This window comes from Cetorhinus maximus, chromosome 18, assembly GCF_964194155.1.
Source record: "Cetorhinus maximus chromosome 18, sCetMax3.hap1.1, whole genome shotgun sequence".
In the NCBI taxonomy this organism is placed as follows: domain Eukaryota; kingdom Metazoa; phylum Chordata; class Chondrichthyes; order Lamniformes; family Cetorhinidae; genus Cetorhinus; species Cetorhinus maximus.
Window position 1 is genome coordinate 52,016,935 of NC_135896.1, and position 24,375 is coordinate 52,041,309.

The 24,375-nt window shown below is 41.4% G+C and overlaps 1 protein-coding gene across 1 annotated transcript in view; it reads left to right on the forward strand.

Moving 5' to 3' along the window:
- kiaa0586 (KIAA0586 ortholog) overlaps window positions 1-24,375 on the forward strand; it is a 657,376-nt gene that overhangs the window by 435,469 nt on the left and 197,532 nt on the right. The window contains exon 19 of the mRNA XM_078562702.1: window positions 2,346-2,462. Coding sequence (XP_078418828.1) covers window positions 2,346-2,462 — 117 coding nt within the window. The remainder of the gene's footprint in view (window positions 1-2,345; window positions 2,463-24,375) is intronic.

A 24,375-nucleotide genomic window follows, 5' to 3' on the forward strand; every position in this document is an offset into this window, starting at 1 on the left:
TCGATTTTCTACTATTATTGAGATGCTTCTAGTGTCTTCAACTGTGAAAACAGATACAAATTACTTGTTCGAAGTCTCTGAAATTTCCTTGTTTCTCATTATCATCATCCTCTAAGGGCCCGATGTTTACTTTTACTACCCACTTCCTTTTTATATAATTGTAGGAATTCTCACTACCTGTTTTTATGTTAGCATAGAAACATAGAAAATAGGAGTAGGTCATTTGGCCCTTCAAGCCTGTGCCGCCATTCAATGTGATGATCATGGCTGATCCTCTATCTCAACGCCATACTCCCACTCTCTCCCCATACCCTTAACGCCTTTAGAGTTTAGAAATCTATCTATTTCTTTCTTAAATATATTTAGTGACTTGGCCTTCTGTGGCAGAGAGGTCCACAGGTTCACCACTCTCTGGGTGAAGAAGTTTCTCCTCATCTCAGTCTTAAATGGCCTACCCCGTATCCTGAGACTGTGACCCCTTTTTCAGACCCTCCTGGATAGAGGAAACATCATCCTGCATCCAGCCTGTCCAGCCCTGTCAGAATTTTACACGTTTCAATGAGATCTTCTCTCATTCCTCTAAACTCCAGTGAATACAGGCCTAGTCGAAACAATCTCCCCTCGTACAACAATCCTGCTATCCCAGGAATCAGTCTGGTGAACCTTCGCTGCACTACCCCTATGGCAAATATATCCTTTCTTAGGTAAGGAGACCAGACTGCACACAGTACTCCAGGTGCGGTCTCACCAAGGCCCTGTACAGCTGCACGAAGACATCCTTGCTCCTGTACTCAAGTCCTGTCACAATGAAGACCAGTATACCATTTTCTGCCTTAACTGCTTGCTGCACTTGCATGCTTGCTTTCAGCGATTGGTGTACAAGGACACCCAGGTCCCTTTGTACATCAACATTTCCCAATCTATCACCATTTAAATAATATTCTGCCATTCTGTTTTTCCTACTGAAGTGGATAACTTCACACTTATCCATATTATACAGCATCTGCCATGTTTTTGCCCACTCACTCAACTTGTCTAAATTGCCTTGAAGCCTATTAACACCCTCCTCATCACTCACGTTCTCACCAAGTTCTGTGTCATCAGCAAACTTGGAAATATTACATTTGGCTCCCTCATCTGAATCACTGATATATATTGTGAATAGCTGGGGCCCAAACACCAACGGTACCCCACTAGTCACCGCCTGCCACTCCGAAAAAGACCCATTTATTCCTACTCTGTTTCCCGTCTGCTAACCCATCCTCAATCCATGCCAATACCTTACCCCCAACCCCATGTGCTTTAATTTTATACACTAACCTCTTATGTGGGACTTTATCAAAAGTTTTCTGAAAACCACATCCATTGGTTCTCCCTTAACTATTCTGCTAGTTATGTCCTAAAAAAACTCCAGTAGGTTTGTCAAACATGATTTCCCTTTCATAAATCCAAGCTTACTTTGTATAATCCTGTTGATATTTTCTAAGTGTCCTGTTATCACATCCTTTATAACAGCATCTCACATTTTCCCTACTACTAATGTTAGGTTAACCGGTCTGTATTTCCCTGTTTTCACCCTCCTTCCTTTTTTAAATAGTGGGGTTGTAAAGATGCATTTAAGGGGACACTATACAAGCATGTAAGATAGAGGGAATTGAGGATTATGCTGATAAAGCTAAATGAGGAAGGATAGGAGAGGTTTAAGTATAGCGTAAATGCTGGCATGGACCTTTTGGGCTGAAAGGCCATTTTCTGTGCTGGATGTTCTTTGTAATTATATGTGTAATTGTGGGTTTGCAACATAAAAGACCATGAAAGCTGCAAAAAAGCTTGCAACATCAGCCTTGTCTAGTCTACATCTGACTCCAGTCACTCAATATGTGGTTGTCTCTCAATGCTTTTGGGCAACGAAGGATGGGCAATAAATACTACATTGCCAGTGTTACCCACATCCTAAACACACATAAAAGAAAAACAATTTTGTTGTTTAAATCTGCATTAGTCAGCCAGTGGTTTAGAACTAGTTATGATTCAATAGTAACTCTGGACTTTTCCAACTGGTAAACAACTGCACTCTAATAGACCATATATTGTAGGTACGAACCACAAATCAACTTTATTAAGAAACAAAATATGCAGAAACCAAGTCAAATAACAAAGATCAATCACTGTGGGTTTGTTTAACTTAAGAAAGTATTTTCAATGTAACAAAACTTTCAGTAATTCTCATAACTTGGAACACATATCTTCAAGAAAAATCTTACTTGTGAAATCAGACATTCACGGACTGTAATTTAAAAAAATTCTTATAATTCATAGTGATAAATAATTTTGTTTGTCTTCAGGTACTGCCAAGTGTAGATATTGATAGCCTTCCCAGTATCAGTCCTGCAGTAAGCCAGAGATCATCAAGCCCTGAACAGCAGCAAATTATGTACCATCCCGCACAAACTCCGATACAGGTATCTTCTTTGTCATTATGTTTAGATGTTTTTCTTTCTGTTTCAAGGAATAACCTGGGTCAGCTTGTATAATATGAGTGTCCTGTGTTTTTTTTCCCCTCTTGCCTTTTATAAATATTTCATTAGAAACCATATTTGGATGACATTTCACTTAAGGTCACGAGCAGTCACTGATAACATTTGGAAGTTGCCACTTAGAAGGCATGCTTAAGCAAGCAGGAGGGAGTGATTTAAAACTTCAGTAGCACCGAATGCAAGAGGCAAAAGTGTAGCTTGAAGTTTTGAGTAACATTTTGGTGGGCAACTTTGGTCAGCTGGCCAAATCCATGAAACCCATCACCATGCTTAAAGGAATGCTATACCAAGCTACTGAATTTCTGTTAGCTCAATATAGACTGCAGACACACTTCCCATAGACACCCACTAATCAAAACCTACAGAAGCCTCGGTACAGGTTGGGAAGCAGCAAGTCTTGGGAATCCCATCCCCCAAGTGTATTCTGGAATAATGCTGAAGTTAACCAGTTAAAATTCTGCAACTTACAATCACAGATAGATCTATCCTACTCATTAGAACATTGTCTTGAAGACTTATATGAAACCAAAGGGGACAAATCCCCCAGTGATAGATCTGCTCCTTTAAGCCCCATTAATAAGTCAGATTAGATAGTCAATCATTAGTCATGCCCTAGAATCCTGCAGACCTAGCTGGCTCTGGTATTGGATGAGTATAGCTACTAGTTGGCCATTAGTCAACTGACAGGTGCAGGTTGGAGCCAAGAACTCTTCACAAGTGCCGAGGTGAGCAACGAGCTATTAAAACAAGTGAATATACTGTTGCCATCCTCATGAACAAACACCATACCTCTTTGAATGGTAATTCTAGGAATGAGAGGTATCAAGGTTTAGCAGCAACTGCTTACTGTTCTGCAGCCGTTACTGTACACATGAACCATACACGTGTATGGTTTCATATCCAGCCATCAGGCACTGCGTCCCATCAGTTGCCACATGGAGCTTCTTTGTATCACACCGTGGGGTGAAAGAATTAGCACAGGACGGTCACCTTGATGTGCCAACCAGCTTCATGCTCTAGAAGCCCACATTCAATGTCGTAGGCCAGGCTTAACCATCACCATATGTTTAATCCATGTCCTCATGTGGAGGACTTTAGTAAAGAAGTGCACCTTCCTTGAAGCCAATTCCTCCTCCAAGATTCTGAATGAGCGACTGGTGTAGATCAGAGCCACCCTCCTCCACAATTGTTGTCTTTCTGCCACCAAACCATTTCACATTTTTCCCTACATATAGGCCAAGGAAGCTCTTCTGTTTAATTATTCTGAACCATGAAGCAGAACAGCTTTAAACCAGGCTTATACAACACATAGTTAACTTCATTGAGATTTTGCTGTTTTGATGGAAGGTAAGAAAACCAAAGCACCTTTCATCTGCTCTTATTAGGACCCCAAAGAGCTATGTCCAATCTAAAGTTGACATCTACCAAATCCCCAAGTACCAATCTGTATCAACTTTTGAAACAGATATTTCCTGAATAGGCACTGCAAAACTGAAAACTTTCTGCCCTTCTGTCGATCACAACTTTCTGAGGTTAGGAGTGAAAGGAAGGTGTTTGAATTGCTGGGCAAACAATAAGGAAAGCAAGATTTTTTTGACTGTTGCCAATTTTAGGCATAGGCCTTGCATTTCAGTCCATATTGTTATGTTACAGAGGAGTTACTTCCAACGCTTACTATTTGTGAGGGGCAGGATTAGCTTAAACTGCAGTTGGGAACTCTATTACCCTATTTGCTATAGATAACCCATACACAATCCCCTGAGACCAGTCATAGTCTCAGTAACAAAAGACAAGGAAGTCTCACCTAACTCACTTTTCAGAAAGGGGTACTTAAAATGGAGCATTTAGCCTTGGGATAGGAAAAAAATATCAAATCGTGACATCACAAGAAAGCCTCAAGTCGATTGGCTGGTGAGTAACAGCTCTTAGGGAGCATGTATAATTAGAAAAGACGTAAGTTTTTAAATATTTCCTTTTAAGTGGTAAAGGTCTATTCTGTTACTAAGGTTTAAATTAGTACAGTAAGTGGTGGTAAGAAGAGGCACTAAAGGAAACATTAAAAAAAAAGAAAAATTAATAATTAAATAACTAGTTAACTAAAACACATTCAGGGTGATAGGTGATTTGTTGCGATTGCAGAATGTGGGAACTCCTGGATGCCAGTGTGATCCAGGGCACGCGTGTCTGCAGTAAGTGTCTGCAGCTTGACGAGCTTTGGCTCAGAGTCATTGAGTTGGAGGCCGAGCTGCAACCACTGCAATACATCAGGGATGGGCAAGTTACCAGGATACTTTATTCCAGAAGGCAATCACACCCCTTAGGATAGGGTCTTCTGATTTGGTCAGTGGTCAGGGACAGGAGGTGTGACTGCAAACGAGGCAGGTAAGGGGATCCAGAAGGCAGGAGTGCAGGAGACTCAACCCTTGCAAATGTCCAACAGGATTGAGGTTTTTTTCAACTTGTTTGGATGAGAGTGGGGCCTGCAAAGTGGATGAGCAAAATGACCATGGCATGGTGATACAGAAAGCTATTCAAGCAGAGGGAGTAAATAGGAATGCAGTGGTAGTAGGGGATAGTATAGTCATGGGGATAGGCACAGTTCTCTGCAGCCAAGAGCAAGAGCCCAGATAGCTGTATTGCCTGCACGGTGCCAGGGTTCAGTCTTGTCAGTCTCTCCAGCTGAGAAGGATGAACTGGCTCTTCTGTATTCAGCCTCCTTGTTTGGTCACAACAAAGGTTTCTGAGTTTCATTTTCACAAGAATATGCTTTTTTCCAATTCAGAGTATATTTAACTGTTGATGCAGTGAACAATAAGGAGCCAACTATACAAGGTTTTCTTGAGTTAAAGAAAAAGCAAATTTATTAACCACTATGCCCGAGAAAAAAATAATAAAAACACGATGTCACACAGACAGGCCTCAGAAATAAAGGAAGTTAGAGTCTAGTTAAGAGAATAAATGGTTAAGTGTCCTTTGCTTGTCCTTGAGGTGTAGATTGTTAAACATTGCGGCCACTTTGGATTAGCTGGTTTCGTGGATGTGGTCAGATGTAGATGATGTTGCAATCATTATGAGATCTTGGTTCGCTGGTAGATTTCTAGTAATGTTGTCTTTTAACCTGGTTTATACACTTGTTTCAAAAGACAGAGGAGAGAGAGAGCTTTCAGCCTGACTCTTCTGCTGAAATATTTCCTCCAATCTCTCTGCAGTGACTGCAGCCTGGCCTGTTATACTTCACCCATTGTGTATTCCCAAGGGGTTTTGGGTGGGTCTGCCTGTGGCAGCCATTGTTTCAATATCCAGTACTTTGAATTTTAATGTCTCTTGCTTAGACAGTGACGAGTTTTAATGGATCTTTGAATTATCGGAAACGTCCCTCTCTTCACACTACCCTGAGGGTGTCTTGTTTGCTTTTTCACCTTCAGCTTGGAAGATGGCTTTGCATTTTTAAGTAGTGTGTTCTGTTTCATTTCAAATTGCAAAATTTCCGGTTGATTGAAAGTTGAAAAGTCATATTTTCAAAAATAAAGGGGCATTTCTTCGTTATAGTCTGCTCAGGGCTGGAGAGGAACTGGCCGTGGGAGGGGGAAGATCCAGTTGGCGTGGTTCATGTGGATATCAATTACACGTAGATCTAGTAAAGAGGTTTTGCTGAGGGAGTATGAGCAGCTAGGAGCTAAATTAAAAAACAGAACTTCAAGGGTAATAATCTCTGCATTGTTACCTGAGCCACAAGCAAATTGGCATAGGGTGAATAAGAATAGAGAGATGAATACATGACTCAAAGACTGGTGTGGGAGAAATGGGTTTCTATTCATGGGCACTGTCACCAGTAATGGGGAAAATGGGAGCTGCACTGTTGGGACGGTCTACTTCTGAACCATGCTGGTACCACTGTTCTGGCGAATCATATAACTAGGTCAGTAGAGAGAGCTTTAAACTAAAAAGTGGGGGGAATGGATTATGTGAGAGGAGATATAGTAAAGGAAACAACAGGGCAGCAATTTGTGTAATGAGTACAAGAATATGACAGGAAGACGGTAAGAGGCCAAAGATTGCAAAAATGGTAAACGAAACAGAGTTTAAGGCCCTGTGTCTGATTGGACACAGTATTTGTAACAAAAAGGGATGAATGTTAGCACAGAAAGAGATAAATATGTATGACGTGATAGGCATTACAAAAACGTGTTTGAAAGGTGACCAAGGCTGGGTCCTGAATTTTGAAGGGTATTTGACATATTGGAAAGACAGGAAGCTAGAAAAAGGTGGCAGGGTAGCTCTGTAATTAAGGATGACATTAATTCAGTACTGAGAGATAATCTTAGCTTGAAAGAGGAAGGTGTAGAATCAGTTTGGGTAGACACAAGAAATAGTAAAGGTAAGAGGTGACTTCTGGGAGTAGTTTACAGGCCCTCTAACAGCAATTACACTGTAGGACAGAACACACAGGAAGGAAGAAATGGGACGTGTAAAAAAAGGTACCCTAATAATCATGGGTGACTTTAATCAACAGGTAGATTGGGCAAATCAAATTAGCAAAGGTAGCCTGGAAAATGAGTTTGTAGAGTGTTTTCAGGAAAACTCCTTAGAGAAGTAGGTTCTAGAGCCAACTAAGAAGCAGGCTATCCTATACTTTATAATGTGCAATGAGTCAGGATTTATCAATAGCCTTAGGGCAAAGGAGCCCCTAGGTGAGGTTTGTCCAGCCTTTTCTCTTTGGACATTGGGGGAGGACACATTTCCATTTTTTTCTCACTCAAGGGGCCGAAGAGCAAATTGCGGAAAGATAAGCTTTGGCACAATATTAAACTAAATTTCAAAAAAAGTTGAGGAATGAAGAAGAGAAACAACTGACACACACAATCCAGGATACTGCAGTTAACATAGATACTAGACTAGGCCTGTGGCAAGTGGTGAGAAAACCAATAAGAGGGAAAAAAGCTACTTGACTTCGTCCTCACCAATCTACCTGTCACAATACATTGGTCCATGACAGTATTGGTATGAGCGATTACTGCACAGTCCTTCTGGAAGTCCCACCTACACATTGAGAACACCCTCCATTGTGTTATGTGGCACCACAACCATGCTAAATGGGATAGATTCAGCATAGATCTAGCAACTCAAAACTGGGCAGCCATGAACCACTGTGGGCCATCAAGAGCAACAGAATTGTGTGGAAAATAGCCCAGTTATGTCCTGTCCACAAAAAGTAGGACAAATCCAACCTAGCCAATTACCACTCCACAATCTACTCTCAATCAACAGCAGAGTGAGGGAATGTGTTGACGATAGTGCTATCAAGCAACACTTACACTGCAATAACCTGCTCCCTGATGGTCAGTTTGAGTTGAGTCAGGGCCACTGAGTTCCAGTGTTGGTCCAAATATGGACAAAAGAGCTGAACTCCAGAGGTGAGGTGAGGGTGACTGTCCTTGACAGCATTTGACCAAGTGTGGCATCAAGGAGCCCTAGGAAAACTGAAGTAAATGGGAGCCAGGGAAAACCTTTCCACTGGGTGGAGCCATGCTTAGCCCAAAGAAAGATGGTTGTGGTTGTTGGAGGTCAATCATTGTAGTACCAGGACATCGCTGCAGGAGTTCCTCAGGGTAGTGGCCTAGGCCCAAATATTTTTAACTGCTTCATCAGTGACCTTCCCTCCATCATAAGATCATAAGTGGGGATGTTCAGTGATGACTGCACAATGTTCAGTACCATTCACAACTCCTTAGATACTGAAGCAGTTTGTATTACTTGCAGCAAGACCTGGCAAGATTCAGGCTTGGACTGATAAGTGGCAAGTAACATTTGCATCATACAAGTGCCGGGCAATAACCATCATCAACAAGAGAGAATCTAACTATCTCCCCTTGGCATTCAATAGCATTACCATCGCTGAATCCCCCACGATCAACATCCTGGGGGGTTACCATTGACCAGAAACTGAACTGGACCACCTATATAAACACTGTGGTTACAAGAGCAGGTCAGAGGCTAGGAATCCTGCGATGAGTAACTCACTTCCTGACTCCCCAAAGCCTGTCCACCATGCACAGGGCATAAGTCAGAAGTTTGATGGAATTTTCTCTACTTGCCTGGATGAGTGCAGCTCCAACAGCACTCAAGAAGCTCAACACCATCCAGGACAAAGCAGTCCGCTTGATTGACACTCATCCACCACTTTGAACATTCATTCCCTCCACCACTTATGCACAGTGGCAGCAATGGGTACCATATACAAGATGACCTGCAGAAAGTCACCAAGGCCCCTTCAACAGCACTGTTTCATATGCTGGTTGCATGGCCTGTCTTATCTGGAGAGACTGTAGTCTAACTCAGGTCATTACTTCAAACTGGTTTATTAACACTATATGTGATAGATTACAGAGTAGGTATGTCTCTAGTGAGTACGGACTGTTCCATCCTCTCTCCCGAATATTTGATACATAACCGCCAATGTCACTGTTACATCATGGTCTGCATCACTCATTATCATAGCTATTCTATTAACCTATTATGCTACATCTCCCCCGAGTATACTATCAACTTCTTAATAGCGATGATAAACTGTTTTTAAAACTATTTACATTGCATTTCTGTAACTCCCTTTTACTGCTACAGATTCTATCCAACTTCTGCTCCCACTCTTTCTCACCTCCCCCCGCCCCAATCACAGCTATGAGGGATTCAATCTCTCACAGTTTTCTCGGCACACTGGGAAGAAGTCTTGGAGACATCCGGGTGTTTCTCTCTTCCTTGGGGGACAGCATCATCAGCAAAATGGGACAGTAGCTTTGCTGGTAATCAGAATGTAAAGTTTAGGATCACTAAACTGTAAGGACAGTGGAACCTTTTCAAAGAAAGACTGATCCAAGAGAAAAGACTGAAGGACATCAACATTTGGAATCTCTTGAACTGGAAGAGAAAAAATTAGGACTTGCTCAGGAATCTTCTGCTCCTTCAAATCATACGAGGGAAAGACCTGAAAAGACGAAGCATCTTCAACCCCAACAAAGACTTTCACAGCCATATCATTAGTGCTGCACTGAGGACAAAAAAATGTATCAAAGATCTGAGATTCAAATAAACCTAGACAATGAGAAGAATGAAGAACAAAATTCCAGTGGCATTGCAGGAAATGAAGAAGAGATAATTTCCTGTGGGCATTTTGGAAAAGACGTTTGCATTCTGTAGGCATTGGTACCATTGTCACACTTTCCTCAATGCGAGTCTGCTCTACCATGGAAGAGGTATTGAGCTAAGAAAGTAAGACAACACCATTTTCAACAATGGGAGGAATCTCTAAAACTGTATGAAGGTGAAATTCCCGTAGAGAATTCCTCAAAGAAGTAGAAGTGGAAGCACTGTAGATACGGCCTTGGCTTCTGTGCCGAAGGACAGGTTTAGTGGGAAGAAGATTTTCAGATGAGACTAAACGTGGGTGTCACTTTACTTTCACCCAAATTAATAGGTTCCACCAGCATTCTGGCATGGTGATTCTCTGTGGAATCAAGCATGGAATCAAGCATTTTGTTCTCCCTGGACTCTTCATGGTTAACCAGCGACATGCAAGGCATTGCATTGGTGGGCTCAGTGGGGATAAGATCTGAATGCTGCCCTGCTGCAGTAAACACAGCTGACTCCTCAAAAAAAGAGACTTCATATGAGTTGGTAGTAGATTCGAGTGGCATACCAACTTCTAGAACCTCATCTTCCAACAGATCACTCATTGCTATAACGACTTCTTCCTCATTACCTTCTTCAGGAAAGAAGCAACGCAGGTCCAAAAGCTCTTCTTGCAGGTGGCCACTGTCTGTCGCAGTGTCTTCTGTATCGACATCCACTGGCCTAGCTTTGAAAAAAGTTGAGAGATCCACAATCTCATCTCTGCCTGGGGCCTAATGGGTGGTGTCTCTGTGATGGAGAGTGAACCACTGCTCAATGAATAAACCTCACCAGCTGCTGTAGGATGAAAATCCACTGGTTCTACACATGACTTCAGAAATTCCGCCATGAAAGGTAACCAGTTGTCCAGTTGCAGGTCGTCTTACACTTTTTCCAGAATACCCAGTAGTATTCTGACATCTCCACTCATTAAGGATGTGTGTTGATTGTACACAACATAGAGAGAGTCAATGATCTGACACCCCTTGTAGCAAAGAAGGGCAATTAGCTGACTTTTTATTGGAGGTTTGTGCCACCTGGACCTTGCAATTCAATATCTGATGGATGGAAGGCTGAAGCCAGTCCAAGGATCAACTGGTATTGTAACACCTGCTCCAGTATCTATCTTAAAGTCGGTATCAAAGCCTTTAATTTTTACTTTGACCAATAGTTCTGAATAAGACTGTTTACTTCCCTTAGGAACCCTGTAATTTTGTCACTTATTATTTGCAATTTCTTGGGTAGTGTGCATTTCATTAATATTCTCCTTTCTTCATCCTTTATGAAAGTTGTTAGACTTACAGAAGCGCTTGAAGTGTCCAGTCTTCCTGCACTGGCATCTTGGCATCTGTGTTGCTTCTTTGCGCTGCAGAGTAAGCACCTCGAGATGTTTGCTGTGGGGTTTCCCACTCTTAAGCCCATTTTGGCAGGCTTTTGAGTAGGTGGGGCCACCACCCTTGGCCTGCCCAGCTAACAGAGTCATCTAGAGCCTTCGTGTTGCAACGGATTATAGCCTTATATATCTCTTGAGTTCAGCCTGCCTCATTTATTGAACCGCTTGATCAGAATGAGGTTGTCTTTGATCTGTAAAAAATCCGAGAGCTTTTCATCACAGATCCGATGACAATGTGGTTGCAAATAAGTTCACCTTTCAATGCACTGTTTCCAGAAGAGCTAGCTGGGCGATATAGGTTGGTAAGAAATAATTCAACAGATTCTCCTGGTCTTTGAGAAGTTTCATTAAAACATGATCCCCCAATCAAGAGGTTTCGTTTCAGGCTAAAATACATGTCAAAGCTTTAAGGACAGTCTCAAAGTCTGCAGAGGTCTCTTCCACCCCCTGTTTCAAGAGGACATCAGGCAAAATTCTGCACCCAGCTGCCTTCATGCATGCCCCCCCCCCTTGGGGGCTAGAAATTCTCCCCATGATTTTACATTTAATCATCTGATCCTCGCCTTTTATGTATGCTATTATTTTCCTGAGCTTTGGCTTTGTTAAGAGTATTTCTGCCAACATAGACTTTGATAAAGAGAACAGAAAAACAATGCTTCAGGCAAATAATTCAAGGTTTTTTTTAGTTGTTGCCATGCATTCAAAACTGTTTGAAAACATGTAGTTGTGTCTAGAGAGGAATAAATTTAATAAAGCATATTTCCCCCTTTTTCTACATACCTGTGTGCTACTTTTAATGATGTGTGAATATGTGGCTTTCCATGCATTTTTTTTTAACTGATGCAAGAATGTTTTGGTTTGAAAGCTGGATGGTTGCTGGTAGTTTTTACTGCTCTAATATAATTTGGGCTAAAGAAGGTCATTCTTAATTGTGTATTTTTTCTCTTTTGGACTAATATATAATTTTAAACCATAGTAGTACAAATGAACAGTATGCAGGTAATTAAAATTTGTTTACCATGGCATTTTCAATGCACCAGAGGCTTGTTGAATGTGAGGTATAAGAACCACTATGCTTGAATCAAATGCAGGACACAATGTTCCATTGAAATTTCAAGAGAAAAGACACTTGAGACAACTGAATAAAAAATCCCAAGAGAGCTTACAATTCTTTCTTTAATAAAATGCAGTTTCCAGTTATTTGCTGAGATAAAACAATTTGAATAAAAAGCAAAATAAACAATGTGCAGTTGTTGGAAATTTGAAGCTGAAACAGAAAATGCTAGAAACACTCAGCAGGTTAATCAGCATCAATAGAAAGAATAAACAAGGTAACATTTCAACTGTAAACGTTCAACACAACTTGAAAACATTACAGAAGAAGCTATAGTACAAAGGGAAAGGCAAATATATATACACGCGGAAGTGGTTAAATTAAAACAGGAGATGGTTAAATGGTTTACCTAATATTAGCATTTGACAGGTTTAATGAGAGATTTGCCTTTAATTTCTCTCGTTTTGCCTTCTGTTGTGTTATGCTATAATTACTTGAAACATTAAACATTTTGTTTTGTATTTAACTTCTTTACAGGTAATTCTATTTCTTTGTGTTTGTGTGTTTTTATCTCTCCCCCTTCCTTTGTTCTGTTCCTGTTTGTTCTGTTCCTTTTTATATGTTGCTCATCTGTATTTATTCCAATTCTGATGGCGGGTCTACACATGAAATGTTATATATTATCTGTTCCCTTCACAGAAACTGTTCGACCTGCTGAGTACTTCCACTCTTATTTGCTTTTATTTGAAAGTAATTTGAAGTTAGCCAGGGAGCCTGGTCCTATTTATTTACTTCCAGATTGATCAGTCAATCATTTGGGTGTGACTAGAGCCAGAGCATATTGTCTGACTAGAGTCAGTTGCTCTTGTCATACCTGTAGGTCAGGATTCCAATGAGAAACTGACTGCAGGCTTCATCGAAAGATTACTAACCCGGCATGGCTATTTCCTATAACCAAACTACGGTAGAATGGAAACTTCTGCAAAGTACCATTATATGATTCAGGGAGTTTACCCTTTATAATGTTCAAGTTTATGACTGCAGGCACTGGTCATTGACCTGCTATGGAGACCCATGTGGCTTCTAGTTTTGCCTGCCTTTTCCTGGGATATGTGGAACATATCTTACTTAGGACTTGACCCTCACCTCTTTTTTTGGTTCATTGATGACTGCAACGGTACCATTTCCCGCTCTCGTCTGAACTGGAAAATTTCATCTACTTTGCTAGCAATTTCCACCGTTCCCTTTACCGACTGACCCCTTCCCTTTCTTGACTTCTCCATCTCCATTGCAGGGGATAAGCTATCAACTAATATCCATCATAAGTCCACTGAATCCCGTGGCTACCTTGACCATACTTTTTCGCCTCCCCATTTCCTGAAAAGACTCCATTCCATTTTTCCAGTTTCTTCATCTTCATCGTATCTGTCCTGACAATGCCAGCTTTCATGCCAGTCCTTCTGATATACAGCACAGAAAGAGGACATTTGATCCATCATGCCTGTGCCGTAAATTGTAGCACCTGCATTGCTAACCTGCAGGATCTTGGCTAAAAGAGCACCAAAGAGCACAAGGCCCATTGGAATCTTTTGTTATCAAAAAGGAAAACATATTTATTTTTCTCGATTGAGTTTACTGAGAAATTCATGAGGAATGCAGAAGAAGAAATGTACCTTAGGGCACTGAATAAAAATATGTTAGATGTGAACTATGAGCTGTAAGAGGAAAAAGGTTAGCCATATCAAATCAGAGAGCAACACACAAATGATATTTGCCTTGTAATTCAATCGCGTGCGATGAACCATAGGGGATTATTCCAGTATCTCATGACATCTTGTGTTGTACAACTCCAACTGGAATGCTGATTCAGCATTCTCGCTTCCTGTCAATAATTTGTGGCCACAAATCAGAAATATAATGGAGTGATGAGAAAGGAAAGCATACTGGAAAGCTATAGTTTCTTTTTCTTGGTTAGGATTTCTAATAATGGTTTGTGAAGGGTATACAATGCAGTTATCAACTGAGCGATCAGGTGAAATTAGTGGTAATGTAAATGATCCAGAATATTATTTAGATTTTTGAAATTAATGCAATAATAACTTAATTTATGAGAGTCAACTCTTTGTTGAAATTATTTTATCCCATATGCAGACAGAAAGTCAATCATTAATATTTATTTTACTCATATACTGTTAAGGTGTTTATGAACGTAAAGAATGGTTGCTGCACTCTTATCCACAGCATGTGTTTCTAATGCCGTACAGAGATTTTATCATAATCCCCAAAAGATTAACTCTTCTTTTTTGTGGTAAAGCTAGATATTAATTTGATAGAAATTCATTAAACTGATGAGAACAAAAAAGCAGAGCAGATCAGCCATTTTTAAAATTTAAGAGAAAACTTTGAGTCAGGTTTAGAAAGGAGTGACCCTATTATGTTTTGAATTCTCTGTGGCATTTTTTTCTTGTTTTAGTGGATTTCAGTTTTTTTACGAGGCACTGTTGGACCAGATGTTTGGCTGTGTACCATACTGCAACCGTCACTACCTGTGGGTGTATGTGGCTCTTTGATTCTATAAACTGTAACCCACAACACATTCCCTGTGTTGCTCAAGTAACTTGCAAGATCACAAATACAAATGCACCCAATCTTTTCATTGCCCTAGGATTAATGAAAAGATGCTTATTACATTCCTCAAGTGGTTTATCATGAAATGTGTTCATAAATTTTTCACATAAGTATGTATCATAACTATAGAATAAAAAATGCATATATTTGATGAATGCATACAAAGCTATTCAAATGCCTTAATAGTTAAAAATATGAAAAAAACTGCATACATATTCTTGTGCAATAGAAGTGCTTTGTTATATGTATTTATATATGCTTTGCTTTGGATGTGTAAATCTGAATCACTTCTGGCGAGAACACAACTGTTACCATGGCAATTAACCACATGGTATAGTTCCATATTTCCAATCAATGCTCAATGAATCACATGACATAATAAGCATGGACAATAATAGGCTGGTGAGATTTGGTCATTTGTATGTCAGTTTGTAGTGGTGATTCAGCACATGAAGAAAGTGACATTGCCAAACCCTTAACTCTTGATTGCCTCCCATAAATACATAACTAATCATTGTATGTATCTTTTTATCTCGACAGCATAATGCTGACTCTCAATCTGTCTGAGAGTTTTCTTTTGTCAGTAGTTTGAATATTCTTGTTCCTGTTCACTAAATGTGTTGTTACTGTGCTCTTTGAATCAGTCTTAGTCATTAATGAACTGGATCAACACCAACATTTTCAGACATTCAACTTTTATTGTTGAGAAGCAATTAATAGCCCAAGTACAAACATGCTTTTTGAATTTGGTATTGGTGGATTATGCATAATTAATCCTTCACTTCATTGCCTGCCGTGCACAAGATGTTTCCCATCATGGCATATCTGTAGGAACAAACTTTGTATCCATTAAGTTATTTCTCTAGCAGGCTGTAGCTAACTGAGCATCCCTGTGTAAATGCATTGCTTGTTCTTTATGTGTCAGTGAGGGACCGTCCAGGATGGACATTTCAAAAGAAAAGCCACCAAACTGGTTCTTGCAGTTCTTTGCCAATACTGCAAGAAAGCATGGAACATTTTCATGCAAATGTTATTTGACCAAAGCTAAGGAAATATAGGTATTGAACAAATAAGCAGTTCCCGAATAATGGTGGAATGGAATAAGCTGGGAGATTCATATATATGGCCCTTATTTTCCAGCCGAGCAATTTTTTCTGCATGTTTTTGAGTGTTATGTTCATCAGCCTGAAAGATTTAAAGTACCAGGAAATGAAACATTTTCCGCTTCTCACATTTCAGATAGCCACTGTGCACCTTAAGTATTACCAGGTCAGATAGAGAACGTTTCGCTACAGAATTAGGCTCCCTTTGCAGCAAAAAGATGCCTCAACTACAACCTCCAACCTGAGCCTTAATACACTATTGTGGCATTTTCCCTTTTACAAAGCAGCCAGCCCTATGAGCTCTCTGGATGAGATTCTCTTTTTATATCAAGCTTGGGGAATCTTGCACTGTGGGACCATGCCCTACAAGGCTGTGGTTAAAACTGCCCAATTCCTTTCATAAGCCAACTGAGTAAACTGTTAACTGTTGACTTTAAGAGGTACATTAGTCACCCTGGACATTCCCTTCCCATGTTATTTTTATTTTTCTCAGTAAAGTAGCACACTCTTGCAATATTGTCACCAGGGTTTTATTCAAAGTTTTTTTTTAGCTTTATTTCATGTTTGGAAAAATTTAGGGCAAGTGTTAATTCTTTTAGCATTGGAAGTCCTTTGCAGCTTTTTAAATATCCATGGGCATTTCTGTCAAGTAACATAAGTGAAAATCAGGCCGGAATTTTCCTCTCCCACTCCGCTCCCTTGGGCGTGTTTGGAACATAAGCAGATAATACGGTGAGAAGGCCAAAAATCAGCTTCATGCCACCGTAAAACCAGTTTGTGATCGTCTGCTCCACCCATCAATGGCGGGCTGCATTTCCCGCTGCCGCATGTCGGGAACCTAATCTCAATACCGTAGCATCTCATTGTAAGCCCTGCTTGCTGAAATCATCCCCCCCACGCTGGATCATCTGGGCATCGTACAAACATGTTTCACAACTGTACATAAGCGATGTGCACCTGGTGGGCTGCACTACGCTCAGGACTTCGAGATTTGTTTGCCTACCTTGCTTCGGGCAGCACTTGCAGTCATCAGTGCCAGGCTTTGCAGGTAGCACCACATCACTTTTAGGGGGGCTCACGGCAGGTCTCTACCTACCAGACCAGCCATATGGTGGGGATGGCTTTCCAATGGCTACAGGCTTGCTTGGGGAAGGGGGAGAAGTGGGCTCAGGCAAGGGAAGAGGCTGCACGGCAAAGGCTGTACTGGAGAAGGGGGTTATCCCAGGGTGTGTGTGGGGGCACATGTTGATTTGTGCAAGTGGCCTCAAGATGTTGAGGACTGAGGAGGCAGTCTCCAGAGGAAATGAGGCCAGATGGAGATGTGAGGGTGCATGTGAGAGAGTGAGTGATAATGTCCCTTGAGCTGGCAGTGAGCAAGATTCCTATGAATGTGTGATGGCCTTGTGAGTGTGAGAGTTTAGAGTGATGAGATATTTGCCTTACCCTGGTGGCACAGATGACGTCATTTATTCTCTTTCTGCATTGGATGAACAACCTCTTCTGTGCAGCGTTGGCACTGACCACCACTGCCACTGCCTCCCAAACCGGAGTGGTGAGATTGATGGACCCCCTGCGGCCAGAGCAGGGTTGAAGGACATCACGGCAGGCCTCCAAAAGGCACTCCAGTGACAGGTCACAACTCTGCTTTCAGGGCCATGTCTTCACTGGAGCAGTCCTGGGCTCAAGCACTATGTACACGGCTGCAGTTTAGATATGGCACCCAGAGTGAGGAAACGGCAAGGTAACAGCATGGCGGGCGATTCAAAGGCCACCCACCAGCGAGACGGCATATTTCCTGTGGCTGCATAATTAATGAAGTGGGAAGCAGACGATATGGTGTGAAAGCCTGCCATTGGTGATTAAAATGCCGCTTTTCACACCTACTACCTCACTGAGTGCAATTCTGGGACAATTCCACCCTCAATCTCTGTACACCTTATTAAACTTAATGTAGGCTTCAACCAATATAGGGAGGATGCCATAGATGGCCTCTAAGGCCACTCAGTGTCGAAAAATTAGGTGCTATGCATCCAAATCTTTGTCCAAATGCCTGAACCTTTGTTCCTGACTTTACTTGAAATGTTGAAAGCTGAAATCCGTTAATTCTTCCCATATCTCTCTTCCTCTTTTGAAAGTGTACAGTTTCACAAGAGATGGTAGCCCCCTGCTGCTGTTATTAATGTACGAGTCTTGATAGTGAAAGCCTGTATCCTATTTGAATGGGAGGGGAGCAAAACACCTTAGCCCAGTACTATTGTTACCTGTACGAAAGTTATCTAACAGAAATGAGTGACTGAAGAGTGATTAGGAATGAGAACCTCAGTTGATTTTCCCCTTGCTCAACCAGCAAAGTTGTGGCTCTTTTTTCCTCAGTTCAATCCACCGAACATCACAGACTGGCAATTGAACTGCATGTTTCAATACCAATTAACCATCCACGCCATTGAAAGAGCTATTTGGAATGTTTTGTTAATTTTGTTCTGTTTCTAAAGAGCTGTCCTGTCAAATGCAATTATCTAATTGCTATCACTGACAATTAACCATGCTGTATTGAAGATGTGGACCAAAAGAGAAACTCTGAAAATCCAAAGTCTATGGGTTTATGGCTACTGTTGTAATTATAGAAGTGTTTGGTGGTTTCTAGAGTTCTGTAAAGTTGCAGGTAGTGATGAGACATATGTTGAAGGACTTTATCCTGTCTCAAAAGATTCTGCACAAACCTGTTGTTCCTATACAGGGGAATTCATTTTGGAATAAAGCATGACAAGGAGAATGTGCAGAGATGACACAGAGTTGAAAAAAGGAGGGGAGAAGGGCACTCAGCACGAGACCATATCCACCCAGGGTGTTCAGGAGATTTCAACTATTTGGACATTTGTGAGAAACAATGGCCCAGATTTTCCAGACCAGTCATGGCAGGTCCCACCGCAGGAGATTTGGCAACCCATCTAAAAGCCCATCAACTTTTGGCGGGACCGGGTGATCCAGGCGGCAGGCAGCTTTTGAAAATCCCTCCCAATGTGTCAGACTTCTGCACTTCTTTAAGGATGCCCTCAGTGAAATCTGCCATCTGATACAGCCACAACTGTAGCCTCAGAGCAGGACTGAGTCCTAAATGACCTGCCCCGTATCCTGTGACTGTGGCCCCTGATTCTAGACTCCCCAACCAGATGAAACATCGTCCCTGCATCCAGCCAGTCTAGCCCTGTTAGAATTTTATACGTTTCAATCAGATCCCCTCTCATTCTTCTAAACTCTAATGAATACAGGCTCAGTCGAACCAATCTCTCATACGACAGTCCTGCCATTCCCGGTATCAACCTAGTGAACCTTCGCTGCACTCCCTCTATGGCAAGAATATCCTTTCATAGGTAAGGAGACCAAAACTGCATGAAATGCTCCAGGTGTTGTCTCACCAAGGCCTTGTATAACTGCAGTAAGACATCCCTACTTCTGAACTCAAATCCTATTGCAATGAAGGCCAACGTACCATTTGCCTTCCTAATTGCTTGCTGCACCTGCCTATTTACTTTCATTGACTGGTGTACAAGGACACCCAGATCCCTTTGTACACCCACATTTCCCAATATAATCACCATTTAAATAATACTCTGCATTTCTGTTTTTCACACTGAAGGGTATAACTTCACATTTACCCACATTATACTGCATCTGCCATGTGTTTGCCCACACACACAACTTGTCTAAATTGCTCTGAAGCCTCCTTGCATCCTCCTCACAACCCCACCCAGCTTTGTGTCGTCAGCAGACTTGTAAATATTATATTTGGTTCCCTTCTCCAAGTCATTTATATGTATCTGATTAGCTGGGGCCCAAGCACTGATCCCTGCGGTACACCACGAGTCACCGCCTGCCACCCGGAAAAAGACCCATTTATTCCCACACTCTGTTTCCAGTCTGATAGCCGACTCTCAACCCATGCCAGTATATTACCCTGATCCCATGTGCTTTAATTTTTCCCACTAGCCTCTTATGTGGGACCTTATCAAAAGCCTTCTTGAGATCCAAATACACCACATCCACTGGCTCTCCCTTATCTATTCTACTAGTTACAACCTCAAAAACTCCAGCATTCTGTTTGGGTGATGTGGCTGTCATGGTTAAACAGCTGTCAGTGCGTGCAAGCTGTGAAATATGGATGTGAGACTTACTGTAGAGATTATTGGTAGGTAAGTGATGGGGGTGGAGTGCATTGAGCATAGTGTGCAGCCCAGTGAAGCTAGTGGTCCAGTTGGTGGGATATGAAACATGAAATTTGAAGATGCATTCACTGATGTAGTTGGTGGGATGAGGAATTTGAAGATACATTCACTTCTTCACCACTCATATGAGATCACTGAATGTTTTGCAGAACTGTACACAAGTCCTCGGGCTTGATTCCTGGTGTTGACCGCCATGGCTATCTGACCCCACTGCCTTAGCAGTTGGTCTGGAGGGCGACCGTTACAAAAGCACCAATGCAGCATCAAAGAATCATGCTCTCTTCCTTGTTGCACTATAATTCGCTCTTATTCCTGCTGAGACTTTCTTCCAGAAACAGTTCCAGCGCTTCCCCTTTGAGTAATTCAGGTTGGCTTTAAGTAGTGCAGGGTGGCTTTAAATGTTGCTATTCTCACACAGACTTGGCCCTCTGCTGAAGATTAGTGACTCAATTGTATGTTTAGTGCTGGCTGCATCCAAGAGCCATGCAAGTTAGCCCACACCAAGAATTTGGTGTACTGCCTGAATTGGAAGCAAACGACACAGGTTAACCTCGCTTTGCAAATCCCATACCCAATTTTTTTCCCCCCACTGTGTTCCAACCTCGTGTGATCCATTTGTTATTCCAGACTTAGTACATTGTACAGGGTAAATATACAGACTTCTTACTATATCTGATCATGAAGCCTTAACTATATATACTTCATACACAACAACTCCATTCAAAAACTGGAATTATTGTAGCATACTGCACAATGAAATAATAAATTTCAGTTTCTCTTTGAATTTCTACCTCTAATTCAAACCAGAAGTGACTTTGCATATGGTGGCAGTAAATGTTTTGTAGGGACTAGTAATAAGAACATTCAGTTAGCTACTTACTTGCTTAAGAAAATTTAAAGTGATGGAGAATAGTTGATTTCACCAGATGGATTGTTTTTATATGCTATGGGAATTCATTTTACACAACACCTTGTGTCTTTGGACACAGATTGAAATTATACGATTGCACGGTGGATCTGACATTGATCTTTTTTTCCTTTTATTCGCTTTTGAGGTATCTAAATACATCAAGTGGGAGCAGTTTAATGCAAATAGAAACCTTCATTACCTGTGACCTATTTTTGTAAATTGTTTTATTCCCTGATTGTATTTACTTCATAAGAAGAGGTTGCTTAGGTTTTGTCCCTCCCCACACCTCCCCCACCCCCACCCAATTAAGTCCACAGCTCCCATGCCAATCCTATGCTTTTGATACCAGTAGGGCAGGTTGGCAACATATATTGGAATCTCTTCTAATTCCTAATTTGGAAAGCTGCCAAGAGGCATACAACGTGATCCAGTGAGACTCCCACCCCTTTATGGGAAGGCTGTTTTACCCAGCATCTCTCCATTTGATGCAACACAAATTGAATATTGAGCATGGCACTGCATGTCCCTGCTCTAACTGGACTCATATGAGGATGTATTTTATTCTTCAACAGTATTCTTTATCTTTCAAATAAATACTAAGTGCTATCAGAACTCTACAAATTCTGTAATGGGTGTGCTTTCAAAAATTAATTTTTAAAATATGCTTTAGAGTTAGCTGTAAACTTTGACACAAAATCTTACTGTTCAAAATTAGCAGTAATATTATTAATTTGTTAAATGGCCCCAATGTAACAGTTCTGGAGCTAATGATTTATCCATAGTGGTTAGTAGAATTAATATCTAGGTCGATAAGTAGAAAGCAATTGCCTCTGACTGAGTGCAACTACCCAAATAAAAACATGTAAGCCAGAATTACTGAATGTAGTTACCGCAACAACAAATCAGATAGTTTAGCATGAGCTGTGTACCATTTTGAGGATAATAGCATTGTTAACTGAGCCACTATGTGTCAACACTTTATAGTTTGAAAATACACATGGCTTATCAAAAATGCATTCTGTAGATTACAGTGAAAATGAAGGTCAATTGTGAATATCATGTGTTAGAGCTATTTTCTTTTTAGCTTTTTGTAGATAAATACAAATATGCCCTGTTGAAAATTCTGCATAGTGGGCAGTTTAGTGATGTAGCCTGTAACTATTTTCCCCTTCATGTGTTGGAATCAGACGGCTGGCAGCTGTGTTCAATTATCTTTATACAGCAGGCTGGTGCACTTCAGCAGATCTGAAATGCACCACATCACACAGCAGCAACAGCCTATGGCATTTTTTTTTGGAACTGTAACACTAGTAAAACAGCATGCAGCACAAATTAGATATTTAAAAGTCGAACCCTGCTCCAAAAGAGCTCAATTCCAGAGGTGAGGTGAGAGCAACTGCCCTTGACATCAAGGCAGCATTTGACCAAGTGTGGCATCAAGAAGCTTGAGTAAAATTGCATCATTGGGAATTGGGGAAAAGCTCTCCACTGGCTGGAATTATACCTAACATAAAGGAAGATGGGTGTGGTTATTGGAGGTCAAGCATCTCAGCCACAGGACATTGCTGCAGGAGTTCCTCAGGACAGTGCCCTAGGCCCAATCACCTTCAGCTGCTTCATCAATTACTTCCCCTGAATGATAAGGTCAGAAGTGAGGTGCTCGCTGATGATTGCACAATGTTTGGTTTCATTCACAAGTTGCAAGCAGTAAGACCTGGATAATGTTCTGGCTTGGGCTGATGTGTGACAGGTAACATTTGGCCACACAAGTGCCAATCAATGACCATCTCCAACAAGAGAAGATCTAACTACCTCCCCTTCCCAACTCAAATCCACCATCATCAACATCCTGGGGGGCTTACAGTTGACCAGAACTTAAACTGGAGCGGCCACATAAATGGTGTGGCTACAAGAACTGGTCAGAGGCTAGGCATAGTGAGTGGCTCAACTCCTGATTCCCCAAAGCCTGTTCACCATCTACAAGGCACAAGGCAGGAGTGCAATGGAATACTCTCCACTTGCCTGGATGAGTGCAGCTCCAATAACACTCAAGAAGTTTGATACCATTCAGGACAAAACAGATTGCTTGACTAGCAACCCTCCATCCACCACTTTAAATATTCACTCACTCTAAAATCAGTGCACCATTGCTGCAATGTACCATTTACAAAATGCGCTGCAGCAACTTTCCAAGGATTTTTCAACAACACATGCCAAACTTGTTACCTCTACCACCTAGAAGAACAAGGGCAGCAGGTGCATGGAAACACCATAGAACCATAAAAAGGTTGCGGCTCAGAAAGAAACCATTCAGCCCATCATGTCTGCGCTAGCCATAAAAAGAGAAAAAAGAAACTAGTTGCTCATTTTTAATTCCACTTTCCAGCACCTGGTTCATAGCATTGCGTGTTACAGCACTTCAGGTGCATATCCAGGTACCTTTTGAATGAGTTGAGCATTTCAGCCACCAATTTAGGCAGTGAATTCCAGATGCCCACCATACCTGCAAGTTCCCCTGAAGTCAGACACCTTCCTGACTTGGAAGTATAGCGCCGTTCCTTCACTGCCGCAGAGTCAAAATCCTGGAACTCCTTACCTAATAGCTCTGTGGGTGTACCTACACCAAATGGACTGCAACGGTTTGAGAAGCCAATTCACCACCACTCCAGGGCAATTGGGGATGGACTATAAATGCTGGTCTTGCTAGGGATGCCTATATCCCATCAACAAATTAAAAAAATTAAAAATGAGGATGATTCTTAGCAACATGGCATCTGAGTGCACAGAAGACATCTTTGCAGAGATTATAATAAATGGAATGATGTTGCAGTTTTTTTTAGGTATCAGCATTCTTCAGGAATAAATGTGCATAAGCTCTAAATAATTCTAGGAAGTCACACCATCTTATAAAAGATCTGGCACAATAAGTTATAACATTTGTTATGTACTTAGGTGTACAGAATAAAAACTTAAAACTTATGATTACTTTGAGAACCCCATTATGAATTTCACTGAGTCACTTTTTTTCTCCATATTCACAGCTTTACCTCAGCACCACCTCCCTTGACACCTCCATTGCCTCTAAATTATTAGACTACTTGTCTGACATCCAGTTCCAGATCAGCAGAAATCTTCTCTAACTAAATATTGGGAAAACCGAAGCCATTGTCTTTTGTCCCCACCACAAACTCTGTTCCCTAGCCACAGACTCCACCCTTCTCCCTGACAACTGTGAGACGGCATCAGACTGTTTGCAACCTCAGTGTCATATTTGATCCTGAGAAGAGCTTCCAACCACATATCACGCCATCACTAAGACTGCCTACTTCCACCTCTGTATCATCAACCGACTCTACCCCTGCA